The sequence below is a fragment of the Salarias fasciatus genome, chromosome 19 (assembly GCF_902148845.1).
Source record: "Salarias fasciatus chromosome 19, fSalaFa1.1, whole genome shotgun sequence".
Classification (NCBI taxonomy): domain Eukaryota; kingdom Metazoa; phylum Chordata; class Actinopteri; order Blenniiformes; family Blenniidae; genus Salarias; species Salarias fasciatus.
The window spans coordinates 9,980,374-10,000,672 of NC_043763.1; the positions used below are offsets into that span (position 1 = coordinate 9,980,374).

General features: G+C 42.8%; 1 protein-coding gene across 1 annotated transcript; it reads left to right on the forward strand.

The window, feature by feature from the left end:
• Window positions 1-202: 202 nt before the first annotated feature.
• Window positions 203-14,522, forward strand: kcnk10b (potassium channel, subfamily K, member 10b). The gene is made up of 7 exons (XM_030116697.1): window positions 203-424; window positions 2,813-3,228; window positions 10,000-10,117; window positions 11,852-12,012; window positions 12,567-12,759; window positions 12,838-12,980; window positions 13,667-14,522. The coding sequence occupies exons 1-7, from the start codon at window positions 370-372 to the stop codon at window positions 14,312-14,314; spliced, it is 1,734 nt and encodes a 577-aa protein (XP_029972557.1). The 5' UTR covers window positions 203-369; the 3' UTR covers window positions 14,315-14,522.
• Window positions 14,523-20,299: the final 5,777 nt, after the last annotated feature.

Here is a 20,299-nt window from a genome sequence, read left to right on the forward strand (position 1 = left end):
TTCGCGCGACTGGACCGGACCACTCGCGTGCGCGTGGCTGAGCGTGAGCTGGGATGTGGTTTGGGCCGCTGAGTGGTGCGGTAGCTCCGTGAAAGGTGTCACAAGTCCCTCAGTCCTTCAGACGAGCATCACGCGTCTCCGCGAGGCGGAGGGGGGAAAGGAGGGGGTGCCAGAAGGGCAGACAATGCGGCTTCACGATGCCTTTCTCTACAACTAACACCCACTTCCAGAAACAAAATGACACGCAGGAGGATCGGGTGGAATTTTACCTGATTTCTAAACTCACTGTGTTTTGCTTTATTTTTGTTTTTTGATTTTAAATCTCGAAGATTCTATTTATCAGCGATTTGATTGAGAACAAATTCAAAGATGAAATTTCCAATAGAAACACCGAGAAAACAAGTTAACTGGGACCCGGAACAAGGTCAGTGATTCCTGCTTTCTTATTGTTTATTAACTTGTGATACATTTAATTCAGAGTAGTACTCTGATTGCCGTGGAAACCTGAAGCATAAGCAATCTCATCATATCACGTTTTGTTCGTGATTCACTGACTCCGGCTTAATCATTTCGGGATTTTAGAAAATGTTCTATATTTATGGCGCATATTTTTTTCCTGCGTTGTTAAAAGATTCTTGAAAGAAGACAAAGAGGTTGGGGTATTTCGCCTCTCCATCCTCCTCCGTGTGCTCAGCTGCGCTCTCTGCGCGTCAGGCGCGCACAAATCACCGGTGCACGGATGTAAAGTGGTCAAAATAAAAGCATTCATGGACATTCTCTACAAAAAAAAAAGAAGAAGAAGAAGAAGAAGAAGAAAGTAGCACAAAGTTTTCACGCTTTGATAAAGCTCAAATTGACCATCTTTTCATATTCAATAGGTCATTCCTGACTGTGTCAGTAAGCCATTTGAAATATTGATCAGCGATGACGCAGATTGATTTTTGCTCATCTCATGACGAAGCCAATTCCTCTCTGCCCTCTCTGCCCCACTTGGGGAAAATACATGCTCTTTAAGTTCACGCTGAAACAAAATGTTCAGATTATCTTTTTGGTTAAAATACATTAACAGCCTTGCAAGTCCTTTCTATGCAATTTTATTGTGGAATTTGTTTCCCAGCAGCTGCCTTCAGGACATATTCAGGCTGACTTGACGCTTCATTTGTGGGCTCAGCTGGTGAATCAAAGTCTGCAACCTGTCCAGTGCCATGAGGAAAAACTGGACCAAGAGCCAACCCAAGTCAATACATTCAATGTTTACTTTTACTAGACATAGAGTAGTTTAGGTGTGTTCACCAGCATGTAGAAAATGTGTTTTTACCAGATGATAAACCAAAAACCACAACAGAAGCAAGTGCCTTCCCATCACTTCACACAGCTGTGGTGCAATTCTGTTGCAGTCATCAAACCCATCACCTTGCTTTTAACCATGTATCTTTAAGGGACACCTAACCCTGATGGACCACAAACATTTCCTCTGCTATGGGCAGACGTAATGGAAGCAGAGAGGAAGAAGAGAGGGCTGAGTGAGAGCATTAGATACTATCAGATAAAAAGCATTGCTTTTCACTCAGGCCTTATTTAATTTGCAAAAAAAAAAAAAAAAAAAAAAAATCAATGTGAAGCTGTTTCAGTGGTTTGAGAGGGATTTTGTATTAATGGCGCACAGCCTCAGAAATGTGAAAATGAAAATCAAATCGTGCTCATCACAGTTTTGTTTTGGCCAAAGATAATAAATCTTTTTTTACTGTAGTTTTTTTTTTCACAGTTGTTTTTGAATTAGTGGAGCAGCTACTATTCAGCTACACAGTTCATTTCACTTAATCGCCGCATGAAATGAAAAACAATCAATATTAACAAAACTATGCGACCAATCTGAAATGTATTAAGATGCTCTCATGCGTTCATGAATGTCAAAACAACAAATCCGACACGAAATCCTGGTCACAGCTCTTTTTAATTCCCTTCATGTTCTAAGAATAACATCCTCTGTCCTGACAGAGCTAATTGAAAGTGGCTGTTTTGCACCTTCCCGCGCTTGTATCACTCTGCTGTTATTGATTCACTCATGATATAGGGATTAACTAACAAGATTCATAGCTCCTCGATCAGAGCGTGAGGCATTTCCTGGATGTCCTTGACTCATCAGGGCGGAGCAGGCGTGCAAGTGTGTGTGTGTGTGTGTGTGTGTGTGTGTGTGTGTGTGTGGGGAGGGTATTTACATTTGGTCGAGCTTATATCATAAATGATTCTATCTTATTAAAACAAAAGCGTTTCACCTTTAATCCAACCCATTTTTCATCTCCTCAGCAGAGAGAGATCACATCTGAGGGGAGCTGTGGTGGAAGAGGTGAAGCCCAGAGCTCTGAAAAGCCGATGCAGCGCTTTATATACATTAAAAGAATCTAAATTTGGCTTCCTCCTTGGTACAGTTTGCTCCAGGGCTGGCCTGCTGTAACACTCATGTTGTTTGTTATAAAAGAACACACTGTATGTATAAATCACTTACAGACTTTTGTCGTGACTACCTTTTTTGGTGGGTCCCACATCCTTGTGATATTGTAGGAAGAATTGATGTATTTGATACTGTAAGAATAACCCCTAATCTGTTACATCTGGTTTCCTCTTACACTCCGAAGATATGTGTATTAGGTTAAACTGAGCTCTTTAGATTGATCAGAGGTGAGAAAGTATGCAGCTGTTGGTCTCATTTGGACTGGCAGTCTGTCTGGTGTGTCAGAACACACTGTTATAGTTAAGGAAATAAATCAAAGAACTTAACTCAATGGTATATTTTCTTTGTTGTCTCCTCCAGTGGCGGTTCAGACCAACTTGGTCCCTCCCAAGAAGGCCCAGCCCGGCATGGTGAAGTCCACCCTGGTCCAGGCCAGTGTGGCCACCATGCAGAACCCCATGGGCTGCGACCCCAAGGCCAACGGCCACTGCCCGCTGCCCCGCCTGTCCATCTCGTCCCGCTCCGCCAGCATGGTGGCCAGCATGGACACGAGCTGCGACGGCTCCACCGCCGCGCTCCACTCGGTGATGAAGTGGAAGACGGTGCTGGCCGTGTTCGTGGTGGTGGTCCTCTACCTGGTGTGCGGCGCGCTGGCGTTCCGGGCCCTGGAGCAGCCGTTCGAAAGCAGCAAGAAGACCAGCATCACTCTGGAGAAGGCGTCCTTCCTGGACAAGCATCCGTGCGTCGCTCCTGAAGACCTGGACGCCATCATCAAGGTGAGAGCTTGGTGTCTGTTGCAGACTCTCGCAGCCTCGGAACAGCATATTGCATTTCATGTATCTAATTATCACCGACACTTTAGCTTGTAAAAGAATCAGTTACATAAGAAAAATGGGGTGAGAAAAGGAAAGTGAGGAATAGCATTAAGGAGTGTCATTTTAATCAGTCCATAACAGGAAAAAGTCAGGAGTGACCTTTTTAACAGCAGCTTTATGGATAATGACTGCAATCATAGGTAATTATTAGTTCAGGAGGTAATTCATTCTGGTTTCATTTGCAAGTCTTGTGATCTTAACAGGCCGAAAAGGAACGCTAAAAATTCCTGTTTGAATTCAATTGATCTAAAACCGCATTTTAAACAATATTTTTGCCATCATGTGGAAGAAAGTGACACTGAATTATCTCTGGGCCGAGAAGAGCATCGCTATCAGTCATCTCTGCAACTGCTGAAGTTAAAGTAACCATTTTTGCACAGAAAGGTGCTTTAATACAATCACCAACAAAAGGTGTCTCTTCAAGGGATTGCAGTTGTGTCAGGAGGTTGTGTCCCTGATTTTATCTTTATGTCCTCTATGCGTGTTTGCACATATTCTAAATGTTACCCCTTCAGCTGATATCTATGGATGCCCTTTATACATATTTATGTGTGTGGGTTGTCTTTAAAAGAATATCTTGATACTCAGTGAATATAAAATCAGTCAAAATGGAATTAATGCTTCTGTCCAAATTGGAGATCTGAGAGTTATTGCTTTTGCATATAAAGAGTATGTGTATATATGTAAGTTTTGTAGGGATTAGTATTAAAAAAATCGAAATATCACAGCCATCAAAGATGCATTAGGATGGTGTGAACTTCCAGAGTGCAGCTTCGACAACACCCACACACTTTAAATAAGGAAACTAGCTCATGGCCATAACAGCACTGTTGCTCTTACAGTCAGAAATATTCACTGCCAAAATTTGTATGTGTTACTTTACCATGTGGTCTGCTATGCTGTCTTTATTTTAACACACACAAAAAGCACCAAACAAACAGGGTTTCAGAAAACATTTAGAAACTCTGTTAAACCTTAGTATATAGGCATGAAAGTGAAAATCTGCTCTAGTTTTTATTCTGTGAAACAGAAAAGGATCATTTTGTGACGTGCAACATTGAGCCTCAGCTGTGTGACACATTGTTTGCAGTTTTCTGTATTTTAACAACAGAGCTCGTAATGTTTTTTTTACTGCTTTGAACTAGCAGAATGACACAAAAGGACCATCACATTGCAGCTTAACTGCACATTTTACAATTTCTTTTTATGGAGTCAGCTGCTTTACAGCAAAGAGTGCGGCGACGCCTCGTCTCCGGCATCCCACCTCGAATTATGGGTCAAGATTTAAGGTCACTACATCAATCTGACACGGACAACTGGAAGCGGGATGGGGAAACGATTTGAGATGTACCAGCATGCAGCCGGCTGAGAGCAGAGCTTGATTTGGGAGGAGATACAATGATAAAAAAGAAAAAAAATCTGCAAGCAAGACCGCTCAGTCACTGGTGGAGATTTATTTTAAATTTATTTTAGAGAAAAAAAAAAAAACCCATCAGATCAAAAGATTTCAGTGGCCTAAGACTCAAGGTACAAACAGTTTGTGAAATTAGCAGGAATCAGAGGAGCACTGTAAATAGTGGGGACCTTCAGAGTTCTACAGGATAAAAATAACCTTGTTATAATTATAAAACCTTGCTTTCCATGTTTTTTAGAGTAATGGAGACAAATTCATGTTAGTGGGCCACAGTGATTATCTAATGTGCATCTAACCCCAAACATTTGCCACTTGTGTGCTTTTTTTCTGATCGAGTGCTTTTATTTGACGGTTTCATCTTCGACATTGCTATTCCTCCTCATCTCCACACATATTCATGCTGCTTTTTTCAACCTTCCTCTGAAACACATTGGTTTTTTCCCCTCAACCTTAAAGCCACATGAGTCCTGTCATGAGTTTTTCAAAATCAATTGCTGTTTTTCTTGAGGAGAAGAAGAAGGGGAATTAAAACCTTTAGCACGGTGTGCCGGGGGGTCCGGAGGGAGTCAATTATTCATCTCGCAGGCCAGCAGACACACACCTCCTGCCGCTCCGAGCAGAAACACCAGCAGCAGCAACTGAATCACGGCCACTGGATGAATGATCACATTCAGATTGAATACATTTGATTGCATGCTGGGAGATATTAGACGTGAAAAGCCAAAGAGCTAAACGTTAGCAGGGTTACGATCCAGTTTTTATCCACCGTCCCTTATCTGTACCATGTTTTTGTTACCTGGAGAAAACTTAAGCATCTGATATACAAAGAAATCATGCAAACTCTGCGTAGAAAGGCCCAGAGCCTGGATTCAAACTGGGATTCTCAATGAGGAGAGTGTTAACCAGACATTATATAACTTGTTATTTTCAGATTTTAAATGGAAAATGGAGCCTGTATTGTTGCTTCCTGTCTTGGTGATAAGCTGTGGGGGCAGCGTCATAATTACCATCCATATTTTAGAGTGGCATTTTTCTCAGCCGAGCCTTTTCAAGAAAATGAATTGGTGTCCTCCCAAAAAAAAAAAAAAAAAAAAAAAAAAGACAACGCTGATCTATCATCCCACTGAGTTATGGAGGCATCTTTGCAGTAAGTAAACAGACATAACAAATACCACGCCATGTGTAAATCCCACATGGACAAACAACACGATTTCTCATCACAAAAAAAAAAACTGAAAAGAATAAGGCCTTCAGGACACGCTGCTTCTCGAACACTGCATCAAAAAGTCTGTCTGGGCCGTTAACGGGTTCCATTATCGGTCTGTTCCTGCTGCGTGGAGCCGCCGCTCAGCGGAGGGTCTTCTGCGAGGACGCAGCAGTGGTGACTCACTGTTGTCAAACTGTTCGGTGGAGGAGTTGACGGAAAAATGGCAACCTTGGGAGGCATGTGTGCGTTGAGAGCTGTTGTTCGGGCTTGCCGCTCAGCGTGTGCCGACTCCATGTATGTCCACGCTCGTCTGCTGACCTCGGCTGCCGTCCGCCCACCCGCTGCGACGGCAGACCTAATTGGCTTTCCTGGGGTCTTTATGATGACTCACGCCGTGGCGAGATGTGAAGCCGTGCTGTTACCGACACCCGTGCAGCCTCATTTGTTGAGGACTCGCTCGTGCACAATTAAACTTTAGTATTCCCTGAGCTGCCTGCAGTGGACTGATGTAAGAACATGCAAACCGCAGCGCTGGAACAAAAATATCATGACTGTATTTAAATAGTAAAGCACTATGGGATGCCTTTTGTGAGATGGAGTCTCTCTTTTTTAATGAAAACAGATTTCTATGACTTAATTTTAAGTTTAATTAGATCAAAGTATGTGATTATAATAAACCAGGGAGCTGAACAGTGGTGTTTTGGTTTGCACTCTTCAATCAGTGTCACCTGTGAGGAGTTTGCATTTTCAATGTGTAAGCTTTCTGTGGATGCTCCAGTCTCCTCCCACAGTGCTTTGTTGTTTGTCTCGGTGATGGCCTGGTGACCTGTCCAGGGTGAACCGTACCGTCCCCATAATCACCTTTCTCTAGGAACGGCACCACTCAAATGTAAAAAAAAAAAAAAAAACAGTATATAAGATAAATGGATCTGTGCCAAGATAGCTTGGCTGTATGTTGTGTTTGAAGCATCGTTCTCATTTAGATTGTATTTTTGAGTGTCAGCATCAAGGGAGAATGACTTCTTTGTCACAAAAGAACAATTTTCTCAAGTGATTTAAAAAAAAAAATACAGAACACACAATTTACACAACTATTATTTATTAACTCCATCCATCTCTTAGAGCTGCTTTATCCAACCAGGGGTGAAAGAAAGCTGGAACTGATCCCAAGTGACATCAGATGACAGGCAGAGTCCAGAGAATTTATTTCTGTTGTGGGGAGAAGCTAGATTATTAAAAAAAAAAACCTATGTACGAGCTCTGATCATGCAAACGCTGCACAGAAAAGTCTTGAGTCTGTATTCAGACCAGAATGTTCCTACTCCTACTTGAATTGATGTAATTTATCTATATATTGTTTCATTCTGTACGTGTCCTTTCTTTGAATGTGACTGAATACTTCAATCTGGTTTCTTAGCGGTAAGAAGTTAAATCAACTAAACAGTAACTATATGTAAAAAAGATGATTCAGTAAACATAATGTATAAATATTTCAAGCCGCACCGCAGCAATATCAAGCAGGCGGCTGCATTCGGGGGATTCCCAACATACTGTATTGTTATTGTTGTAGACAGTTCTTCCAGCTCAATCCACCGGGGTATTTTCCTGTCTTGCTGCTTTGCCTCTGTAATAATGCACTTCAGTCTTGTTATATGGCAAGCTTTAGGGCTTCAAGGTGGTTATAGGGGTAAATAGGGATATTACTGAAGTGCTGCAGAGAGGGGCGCTTGGCACTGGACTCGCGGTGAGGTTGGGTGAAGGAGAGAGGGAAGCGCCCTGCTGGCTGGATCAGTGCCGCCACCTGCTATGGGGCAGAAAGACACACTGAGAGGATAAAGATCTGCAGTGGGTTTGCCTTCTCTCTAATGATCCTGCAGTGAAGAGGGCGAAAAACACATTAGCTAAGAGCTCTGATCGCTTGGCATGGCTGCACGTCTCCAGGAATGTCTGCAAGCCGATTCTTAAGGCAAAGTCGGATTCGAAATAGAGGAGAAATCAATGTGTGAAACAAAAGAAGAAGAAGAAGAAGAAAAAAAAACACCACTTGCCTTGCTAACAAGCGTTGCAAAGTCACCAGACTCGTGTCTCGAATCTGCACGTGTGAAAGCAGGATTTTTCACATCTCTAATGCAGCATGAACTTGGCTGTGAAAGAGGCACGAGACAAAAATAGATCCCCTCATAAAGAATTCAGATACATTGTGCAGCTAAATATAGCCCTCCCCTGGCTCCAGAATTAGGTTATTTGCAGTTTATTATATAATTACCACTTTGATATTGCCCCTATAAATTAGTTGTGTCCGCTAAAACCTATGAAATAGCATTATTGTAATCAGCTAATTTTAGACACAGCACTCAGTCCCATTCGGGGGGGTAGGAGGGAGGGAGGGGGGACCGGGCTGGATGGAGCTGAGGTAATCACATGTAAGATTGTGAGTAGGCATGTGCAGCGATGGGTTTCGAAGTGGTCCGGCTACCCCGTCTGCTTTGAAATGTGTGTCACGAGAGCTGATACATATTTTATCAAACGAGCCTGCCAGGAGGAGAAGTAGGGGGAAGATCCATTAAATCTAAACCTTCCGTCCTCAAAGATGTTGGTAGAAGCCGGAGTGTTTATTTATTTATCTGCGGGATTCATTCAGTCATTGCATGCCAGTCAAACCGATGTGACAAAATTTCAGTGTTGATCAGAAAATAAGTATATTTTTTTTTCCATTGAAAGGCTCATAAACACGGAAATTAGAAGACAACACAAGCAAGTGCATTAACAGCTGCATAATGGAGCGCAGGGGTGCATCGGTGAGGATAACGATGCCGTAAATGTTTTCTCATCATCAGACAAGCTGCGACTAAAGAACGGCTGGGGGACCAAAGAAAAAAGCTGACATGAGGAAGAAGAGAGCTAAAGCTCTGTGAACCACACTCGTCTTCAGGATGAGTGAAAACGTTTATTCAGATCTAAAAATCTTAATAATAATAAAATTTTTAGAGAACATAAAAAGACCATCTGGTGTAGCTGGTGTCTTCAAACCGTCAGATAGTTTATTTAAGTTGCAAGAGAATACATATACATACTAAATGAGCCCAGATTCAAATTTAAATATGTTTACAGATAATGTACCATTATTTAGAGGGAAATGATCTCCAGTTGGAAATGAAAAATTTTGTCTTTTAACCAAAAAAATTGGTTAAGGTGATCACCATGATTTATTTCATAATAGGCATAATAGGCTACGCCCTCCTCAGTGATGTAGTGGATAGCTTTTATGCATCATAACAAGAAGAAAACATGCACTTCATAGAGAAAACATTAAAGTACATGGTATATTTTACATTTTGTTCTCAGTTGGCGGCTTTTTAAATTCGTGCAAGTGAAATCTATTTAAATGCATGAAACTCATCAAAATCGCACATTTGTAACCATTTTCCATAAGAGAATCATGTGTTGTGATATTGTATATGACTGAGTCCGACTACGTGATAACATGAAATTTGGAAGAAATACAGAAATGATCAAATAATAAAACCATTGACAATACAGCTCTGCATATTGGGCCAAGTCAAAAGGAGGAAGTTATATAAGTCCAACTGCATTTTGTCAAAGTGTAACATGTTCAATTTTAGCCATAAGAGTGAGGAAATAGAATATAACTCCCATCACTGTGTTATTCTTTCAGCTCCTTGCAGATGTTCGGCAGTGTCTCAGTCCTTTTGATTCTTCACCGTCTTTGTATTCCGGTGGTTGACGCCGTGGTTGATGTTGCGTATCGTCTCTCTCCATATCCTCGGTTATCTCATGAGTGTTACACAATCAGCGGCAGGGGACACACATGAACACACACACACGACACTCTGATATACACAGAAGTGTTGGTGAAAGGTTTATTTATCGGTCTCTCTGAGATCAGAGCAGACATGTTGGCATCAGCCAAGCTGGCGTCCAAGCAAATGTTTGAATTTCTGCACATATGAGTCAGGTGCTATTAGCCTGTTTACTGCTAAATCAAGTTTTTTTTCCCCCCTGTATAACTCATGAATGTTTGTGTTTCCAGCATGCTATGGACACTGTCAGTGCAGGAGTGAGGCCTATTGGGGACACGTCCTACAATTCCAGTTACTGGGACCTGGGCAGCTCCTTCTTCTTCGCGGGAACGGTCATCACAACCATAGGTAAATATCATCCAGCGGTTCCCACAGTGGGAAACAGGGTAAAGCTCTGTTTAAAGTAATTTAGTTACTCTTGAAGTCAGTTATAATGTTGATTGTACACTTTTCATTTAAATATGTACATTGCAAGTAATAAAGTATCACTGTTCATCCTGATCATATGATCAAATGATATAAATTAGATGTAAAAGTTTTGAGGATTAGACTCTGGAGATGAGAGGAAACAACACAGAGCCATCATCCAGATGAAGAAAGCAGATGATGGACAAATCTGGAATGAATATTTAAAGAGCAGAAAGTACAGATTGATCCCTGCTGGAAAGACGAAGGCGGAAATATAATTGGACAAATGCAGTGACGTGAGTGTTACAGCTCGGCTGATGCTGGCCGTGTGGGAGGGAGGAATAATGAGAACCATTTAACAGCAGATTTTGAGCACTTTTTTGTTGGATCTGAACAGACGGGCTTTTCTCAGATCACGGAGATGTTGAACCGTTTGTTTCAACTCCTCGTCTCCTGTTTGATCCATGAACAAACCCACCGTCACATAACTTAAAAAGTCTTCCTTTACATAGACAGATGTGACGTTTCCAAAGAGATCAGGAGATTGTGTTGCCTGGATGTGATAAAATACACTGGAAGACACGGACGAGGAAACTTCCATTTATTGTGTTACATAACTGAGCAGGCGGAGTCAGATCATTTAAATTTAGTCTCATGCTGATTAGTGGAAATTACCTAAAATTGCTCAGTTTACAGGTCTGAACTGTCGTGTTTGTACCGAATAAATGAAGTGAAAATTCTGACATTAATTATTATGTAATAACAGTGTATATTATCAATCAGTCATGTCATTTTTCTTCAACCTGCCTCAAAATGCCGCGTTCCCTCTGTAAAAGCCTTTGTTGCCTCTGCAGCAGGGTTGTGTAATTAATCATGTGTGACTGGCGGCGCTTCTTTGAGAAACGAAAGCGGAGAGACGTTTGGTTCACCGAAGCTTTGATCATCCGAGACCAGTGGATTCACCTTCATTTAGGAGGCATGAATGCCACATCAGTGCTGTGGAGTCAAGGCTTCCGTTCCTCCTGCGAGCGGCGTGTACCTTCATGTAAAAGCCCGGATAAACACAATGTTCCCGGCGTCTCATTAGTGCAGAGTGGCGAGGTTTCAAAGTGGTTTTATTAACTTCTTGAGTGAAGAATTAATGAGAGACGCAGAAAAATCACAATGTTACAATTCGTGTGAATCAAGTGATTTGGATGAAAATTTAAGCTGATGCGATATTCATGATCCAACTTTTTAATGATGTGACAAAACCGCAAGAACATCATGAGCGAGCGAGAGAGAAATGAAAGTGAACATGCTAGCGAAAGGACTAATGATAAAATATTCTGCTGGCCGCGTCTCATGTCTCCTCAGCTTTTTCTCTTAGTCGCATCAAACAATTTATGCTACTATATTGTCAGTATAAATGCAATTTTCTTTACAGGGAACCCAATTACTGTCTCCGCATGGGTTTGTTTACCTCGGACCCCCTTCCCGAGAAACTGAAGAGTATTGCATAAGGACCTCAATTGATTATGTTGCATAAGGGAGCCCTGACTGCCCTCTGCTTCTCGTCTTACTCACCACCTCGACGTGGCACCGCTCTGTGTCTTTATTTTTGTCGCTAATCTCATGTTCTCGCATCCATTCCCCCCTTCTCCTCTCCTCATCCTGCGTCACATGTCTCAACAGGTTATGGAAACATAGCTCCGAGCACGGAAGGCGGGAAAATCTTCTGCATCCTTTATGCCATATTTGGCATCCCTCTTTTCGGCTTCCTGTTGGCGGGGATCGGAGACCAGTTGGGGACCATATTTGTGAAAAGCATCTTGAGGGTTGAGAGGATATTCAGAGTGAGTCACAAATATTACACTGCATTGTTAAGAGATTTAAGAATTATGAGGATTTTGTTATTCTTTCAAATACGACTGACAATATATTCAGAGTGGGACATGTAATGAAAGAAGGGGGGTAGTTTTGGTGAACAGATGGACTTGGGGATGAGGGGAAGGCTAAATATAGAAAGAAACCACGAGGGGAAAATGCTAATTTCATTAAAACACAAAGTTTCATAACTTTTTCATTTGAAAACATGTGTAATAAATGTGATAATATAAAATTAAGTGTAGGATCATAATCAATTGTGACAAAAGTGACAGCCATGTTGATGGCAGAGACTGATAATGTCATTTAAATTTTATGAATCAGTCTTTGAAACAATATCTTATATCGCGAAAGTCCCAGATATAAGGATTTGTGAGAAAAAAACAGCTCCATTTCATGTGTCTTTGTTCATTTTTCTATCTGCTTGACAGACATCACTGAGAGTGGATTGTCACTGTTTCCTCACGCTGTCACAGTTTTCCTGATCTCCATGAGTCATTTGTCCTCCTGTTTATTTACTCAGCAAAAACACAAACAGATCAGCCAAACAAAGATCCGGGTGACCTCCGTCATCCTGTTCATCCTGGCCGGCTGCATCGTCTTCGTCACCATCCCTGCTGTCATCTTCAAACACATCGAGGGCTGGACCACCCTGGACGCCATCTACTTTGTTGTGATCACGCTCACCACCGTGGGGATAGGAGACTATGTGGCAGGTACAGCTACACTTGGTGTAATCAACGGTTTTTTTTGAAAAGACATTGCATATTTCTGACTGTGCTGCTCATCTCCAGGTGGGAATCGCACCATCGACTACATGAAGTGGTACAAACCTCTGGTGTGGTTCTGGATCCTGGTGGGCTTAGCGTACTTTGCAGCTGTCCTCAGCATGATTGGAGACTGGCTTCGAGCGCTGTCCAAGAAGACCAAAGAGGAGGTGGGCTTCATTTGATTAAACCGGAGAGGATTATATTAGAAGACAACTAAATAAAATGTCACTCAGATGTTCCCTCTGCTTTCCCGTCTGCCTGCTTCTCTTTGTTTTTAGTTGTTAAGTGATTTCTGGACCGTGTTAGAAGGCTCTGTCGCAGTGTGCCATCGCTTTAAATGCTTAACGTATATCAGTGTGTCATGAAGTTAGCAGTTTATCAGTCTTCTTTGAAGAATATCAAATTTTTTTATGTCATGAAATTATTTTTTTAAATAAGTCCTGACTTTTACCTGCAAATTAGAAATGTTTCAAAGCAGTAAATGACAGGTTGAGAAATATTTTCTATTAGTTTACAGTTCGGATAAGAGTCTTATTTTGTGATTATGTACAGGTGCAAAAATAAAAATAATGGGAGAAAAGCTAATTTTCCTGATAAGATTCCATACATTTTGAACTTATTGCACACACATTTAAATGTTACAAATTTTTTTGTGTTTATTTTTCAATTTATTTTTCAATTTTTTGCTTTGAAGTTATAAAAATTACCACAAAATATTCATGAGATCAGGTTTTTTTTTTTTTTTTGCCATAATAATCATAATTTATAAAACATGTGAGAGCTGCTATGTGTGAGCCACATGGCGGTGTCGTGCCTCGCGCCTTATGCTTTATTCACTGAATTTTTCTTGCAGGTGGGGGAGTTTAAAGCTCACGCAGTGGAGTGGAAGGCGAACGTGCGGGCAGAGTTCCGTGAAACTCGCCGGCGCCTGAGCGTGGAGATCCATGACAAGCTCCAGAGGGCCGCCACCATCCGCAGCATGGAGCGCCGTCAGCTGGGCCTGGAGCAGCGGGCTCACTCCCTCGACATGCTGTCGCCCGAGAAGCGGGCCATGTTCGCCAGCCTGGATGCCGGCCGCTTCAAAACCTCCTCCCAGGAGAGCATCGACACCAAGCTCAACAACCTGAGGCTGAAGGGGGCGTGCGAGCCGTACGACCACCAGGGCAGCGAACAGACCCCGGAGACCGCCTCCTCGTCGGAGGAGAACCTCTTTAACCTCCGCTTCGGATCCCTCACCAAACTGGCCCGGCGCAACAGGAACCGCGAGCTGAGGAGGAACATCACCGAGGACGCTCGGCGGGCCAGCGTGGGCCTGAACAACGGCGGCACGATGCTGGGGGAGGAGAGGACGGAGGAGGAGGAGGACGGCGAGCCCGATGAGGAGAGCGGGGAGAGAAAAGAGGGGAACACCAGTCTGACGAACCTGTCGCAGTACGCCACGGAGCGCACCAAGCTGAACGGGTTCATTCCAGAACAGGGAAAAGACAGAGAGAGCGATTAAGGAGCCGAACGGAAGAAAAGCCACGGACAGACGAGGACTGCAGAGGGAGAGAGAGAGAGAGATCCTCAGACACGAGTGCTCGTCCTCAGAGATGTCAAGACATGTGCCTTTCTGCTTCCTATGCTTGGACTGGAACCCTTCCCGGGAAACTCATTCATCGTGCCATAGCCATGGGAAGAGAACATGTTGCCAAAAACGAATTAAAAAAACTGAAGATGGAGACGAGACCGTCGTCAAAATACCTCATTGCAGATGTTGCTCGTTAGGATCTCAGAACCTCGAGGCTCTCGTGAGGCTCTCGTGAGGCGCTCGGGCGGCGGCCATCTGTTCATGCCGAATCTTATTTTTTAACAATGCGGGCAGGACAGCCAGAGAGCCGCGCTCATGTCACTCCTGTTCAGAAGCGTCATCGATTATCCATTTGTCATCTCATACTGCCGGAGCTATTTTCAGCCCGGCAGGCTGCTCTGAGAGGACCTCGACATATAATGAATGGAGAGTGGGAGGATGCGTTTCCTGCTGGATCGATATAAACAACGGCAGTATTTACCTAGACGACATGTACAACTATTCCCTACAATGTATGTGGCACGGATTATCTAAACAGGCTTTTCACGACGCATGGTTTTTCGGGACACGGCCATTGCAGATATCTGCTGTAAACCCACCGGACAGCTTGGAGTCATCGCTGTAACTCTGTTTCTTACTCAGTAGAATGAATCGTAGGGCTTTCATTCATATTCTTGCTCATTTGCAGGTCAATACGTGTGCTTCTGTCGCATTTCCTTAATTGTGTATTAACAGAGGGATACACACACAAGGCGGCACACAAAGATTGTCAGTCACGTTGAACAAAACTTTCACATTTTCTCAATTTTTGTACATTATATTTACATTACCACCAACGTTTTGCCGTTTCATGAATGTGATAATGTTGTTTTGGATTCACCAAACATGTTTGCAGTTATGTTTGCTTATTATTTTTTTTTTAACATCAGCCAAGGTGAACTGTAAAATAACTTGAATAACTTAATTTTTTCTCTTTTTTGGTTTTTCAAAGACTGACATTCTAGCGATGGATATCTTCTTCTCACTTAGTGTTTTCTTGTAGCTCCTAGAGGTTTTACCCACACACACCTCATCACGATTTACGTTTACAATCTGGTACTGACAACTGAAAGATTATATTTTTATTAGTTTTGCAGGGTTTTTCAGTGTATCACTGGCATGCTTTGAATGCATTTCCCAAGGTGAATAACACACACGTCGATTGTTCCACACACCCGCTTCTCTGACGGCATTACTCTGTCCATGACCATGACCTGTGACATGTCAAGCGATTGTTTGTTATGTACAGTTTATTTTCTGAAAACGATCACAATAAATGTAGTGAGTGCCTTTTCCAGGTAATAAATATGATTCAAGAATGATCCAAGCGGATAAAGACGAGCAGCATTAACTTATTGATGCCACACACACGTATTTTATTGTATTATATGAAGGGAACTGCTTATCATACTGACTTACGTCACCGGCAGTGATTTATAATTGTTTTCTCGGTGGTTCAGAGTTAACATTTAAAGAGTGAGTTATCATGTTCTCCCTGTGTGGGTTTTCTTTGCTTCCTTCAACAATCCAACAGAACAAGTTAAGTTCTATAATGTAAAATGTGGACTTGAAAGATAATCAAGAGATGTGTGGTGGGAGAATATGTTATGATAATGGAATGAAAATACTAGGGTGGTGTCTTGCCACTCTACGGAGGATACCGAGAGACTTAAACTCCTCCACTTGAGCCAGGGTCTCTCTGCACACCTGGCGAGGAACATGACGTCGGATTTGGAAGTGCTGATCCTCATCCCCGCTGCTTCGCACTCGGCTGCGAACCGCCCCAGTGCATACTGCAGGTCCAGGTTCGATGGAGCCAACAGGACAACATCATCTGCAAAAAGCAAAGCTGTGGTCCCTAAACCGGACCCCCTCCGGCCCCTGGCTGCACCTAGAAATTCTGTCCATAAAGATTATGAACAGAACCGGTGACAAAGGGCAGCACTGCTGGAGTCCAACATGCACCGGGAACAGGTCCGACTTACTGCCGGCAATGCAGAGTCCTGCTCTGGTCACACAGAGACCGGACGGCCTTTAACAAGGGGCCCTAGACTCCATATTCCCGAAGCACCCCCAACAAGGAACCTCGAGGGATGCGGTCCAATGCCTTCTCCAAGTTCACAAAACACATGTGAACTGGTCAGGCAAACTCCCATGAATTCTTGAGCACCTTACAGAGGGTATAGAGCTGGTGCAGTGTCATGCAACCAGGACGAAAACCATGTTGTTCCTCCTGGATCCGAGGTTCGACTATCAATGGAATCCTCCTCTCCAGCACCCTGGAATATGCTTTCCCAGGGAGGCTGAGGAGCGTGACCCTCCTATCACTGGAGCACACCCTCCGGCCCCCCTTTTTAAAAAGGGGAGTCACCACCCCAGTCTGCCAATCCAGAGGCACCGTCCCCGACCACCACGCGATGTTGCAGAGACGTGTCAACCAAGACAGTCCCTGCACATCCAGAGACTTAAGGTACTCAGGGTAAATCTCATCCGCCTTGCCACCAACCACCTCTGTGACTTTAGCTTGGGTGATGGACGAGTCCACCTCTGAGACCTCAGCCTCCTCCACGGAAGATGTGGTGATGGGATTGAGGAGGTCCTCAAAGTATTCCTTCCTCTGTCCAATAATAACTCCAGTTGAGGTCAGCAGCTTCCCTCCTCCCCTGTAAACAGTGTGGAGGCCTGCTTTTCCCTCCTGAGGCGCCGGATGGTTTGATGGTCATGTCGCTGCACACAAACTTTCCATAAGAGCAGGAAGAAAAAGCATCTGAAATCAACAACAACACGGAGTCTTTTCAGGATTAAGTAGGGCAAATTTTCTTCTGCAATCACTCGCATTCAGTCCAGTATGTTATCTACTGACTGGCAGCTTTGAAGCCACACTCAATGATTACTCAAAGATGCCTCATAATTATAATTTATTCAAAGTATGCCTTCTCCGTACGGACAGAAAAACCTCTTTCTGACCATGTTGTCTCTGAGACCAACTGTTGCTGGCCTTTAAATGAATCCGTCCAGTCTTTTGGTGTCGACCGCCCTCAGCCAGCTGCTCTGACACTCTGAAAACAAGTGAAAACCACCAATACTTGAATAAAGTCTAATCAAAGCAGGTGCAGCTGACTGACATTAAAGGATACTCAAGTCTGTTTTTTCTTTCAAATTCAATATAATTCAAAATAGTGCTGAAAAGGAAGGTTTGCAATCTGGTGTCCCTTATATTTACACTATCTTTATGGATTTTTTTTAGAGTAATGGTTCAAGTCGCTGTGACAGGTGGCGATAGAATAAAGAGTTATATGAACACTCATGTATTTTAGGTTTGGGGTTATTTTTGTAATGGTTATTCAGCTCTGATACCCAGAGATGCCCTACATTCCTTTAGTAAAAAAAACTCTAAATCAATAATAAACCTATTCACACGTTCTGAACAACACAAGGACTTTTTTTTTTAAATACTAAGTGATGCCATGGAAACAAGCTGAACTACACAACAGATACTCGATTTTGGCAGGATAATGGAAGAAAAGAGATAAAAGTGGCAAAATGTGTATGCAAACAGCCCACGCTTCACATATCCAGGTCAACTCAATGATATCTTTCTTTTTCTCTGCCTATACAAGCAGCGATCAGCGTTGGTTGATCATAGTTGCCCACGAGTAACGGTGGGTCTTGTGAAACCACTGAAGAGATCATTCCATCTAGATTGCACTTTTTGTTGAAGCATTCCCAGTAAACCAGAGCAGCACCTCAACTCATCATGTTGTCACAGTTTAATGCAAGCAAAAAACTTATAAAGTGACTACACATTATAAATATTAAGTAACAAAAAAATCTAAATAAACATGGCATATTTTCAAACACTGCACAACCATCCCATAACTCTTCACAATCCTTTCAAATTTGACACCAAGCCATTTCTAAATAAAAAACTATATAATCGAGCATCTGGCTCGAAGCAGCTTTTAGGTAATTACAAGACAGACAGGCATTACGTAACCGCTTCATGGCGTGTTGCTGAGCGCAGAAGCCCAAGGTCTCCATCCGTGCACGTCTACCTCTGAGTCACGTGCATCCAAGTGTGCATGGCACCCAATAAAAAGGTGACGCTGACGGCATCAGAAAAGAAATTCACCAGGGAGGCAGGACAGTAAAGGGGGGGTATTCATGGCATGTCATGGCGTGTGTGTGTGTGTGTGTGTGTGTGTGTGGCTTTCCTTCAAGGTGAACGTGACCTTAACCTGCTCCGCCTCCCTCTCTCTTTCTATTTTTAAACCTGCACCTTTCTACACGTGTGTGTTTTGCATCTGCATTCTTTTATTAGCCTACATGCTCCTGTAATAGATAATTAGATAATCGGTGTCATATGTGTGGACGAGGCTGGCAGAGAATATCCCGATCAGCTCAGGAAATCTGTTGCTGAACATGTCTGCCAAGGATCAAAATGTATCCTGCAGTAAAAATGACAGATCTGACTAATCAAACTGGACTGAAGAAAACAGTCCAGCAGAATAAACAGAAAAGAGCCTTCGTACAGAGAGTAGCTGGAAAACAATGCTGACACCAGGATCTGCAGAGACACTCTGTCAACCGGGGGGGTGATTAACTGCAAACAGGTGATTTTAATCACGAGGTTACACAGGATGTGACATTTTCAAACCGTTAATGATTTTATTGGCACTTTCTTTGGTGCAGTTTGAATTTGCGCTTGTAAATTAGATTTGTTTTCCAACAAGTTCGTTCAACAGAACGGGCTTCTTGTGGAAGTTTCTGCACACTTGTAACGATGAGGTTAAAACATGCATCTTTCTTTCCATCCAAATAAAGCTTTTGGAGGCTTAAACTGGCAGAACAGAAGAAACACAAAACAACAAGTAGATGCAGAATATTTCAGACAATTTCTGTGCCGACTTTAACCTCTAGAGAGCGACTCTTCCCTCCAGATATCCAACATCATAACAATGTTGCAACTCCACCTCAGTGGAGCAATCAAGCATGTACTCTCATATCGGTGTTGCACAGAGTCTCTGGTAAAAAAAAGAAAAGAAACTTCAAACATTTATTGAAATAGTTACAAACATGCGGTAGATATGAGGATGATAATTCACTGGAGAAGTGAACAAAATGTGCTTTTCTTTTTTCTTTCTTTCTATTTTTGCTCCTGCTGTCAGTGTCTTCAGTGTGATCAGTAATCAGTCAGACTGGTCTCACCTGAGCGCCTCTCCTGGGAGTCTAGAAAAGCTCAGTGGTTAGATTCACCCCTGTTTGAGTGCCGTTATGATCAGAAGCTTTAAGCAAACTATTTCACCTAAAAAGCTAAATCTGTCTAAAACTGTCTTCTTTTTCTCAGGCGAGCTTGATTTGGCTGATTTAATGCTTGCTGTTTTTTTTTTTTCTGCATTTCATTCTTTAGTGGAAGAATCTCGGACTCTGGCTGATATGTTGGTCAATTTTTAGATTTCTTTGAAGCAGAGGTCAAAATTTTAGAGATCTGCCAAACACAAGTACTTCCTCTTCTTTTGATCCTTTTAAAAACCACTCAAAGCAAACAAACATGTTATCATTACAAAACTGGAACAAGCAGAAGGAACTTAACCTAAAAGTTGCTAATCAAATATAACTCTGCTTCAACTTCAAAAGCTCGCATCCCACTTGAACATCTTATCAGACTTGCCCCCGCGAGCCTTTGAGAGTTCGCTGCCAGAACGAGGAGTCGCTGTGAAGACGAGTGAGGAGAGGAAGTGTGAAAGTGCTGAGAGCGACAGGAGGGATGATGCAGAGGAGAGGAGAGGTTGGAGGGAGTGCCAGACGGTGGCCTGGAGGAGCTCGGCAGGCTCCACATCGGAGACATGTGAAAAGCGCCTGACGCGCCTGACAGCT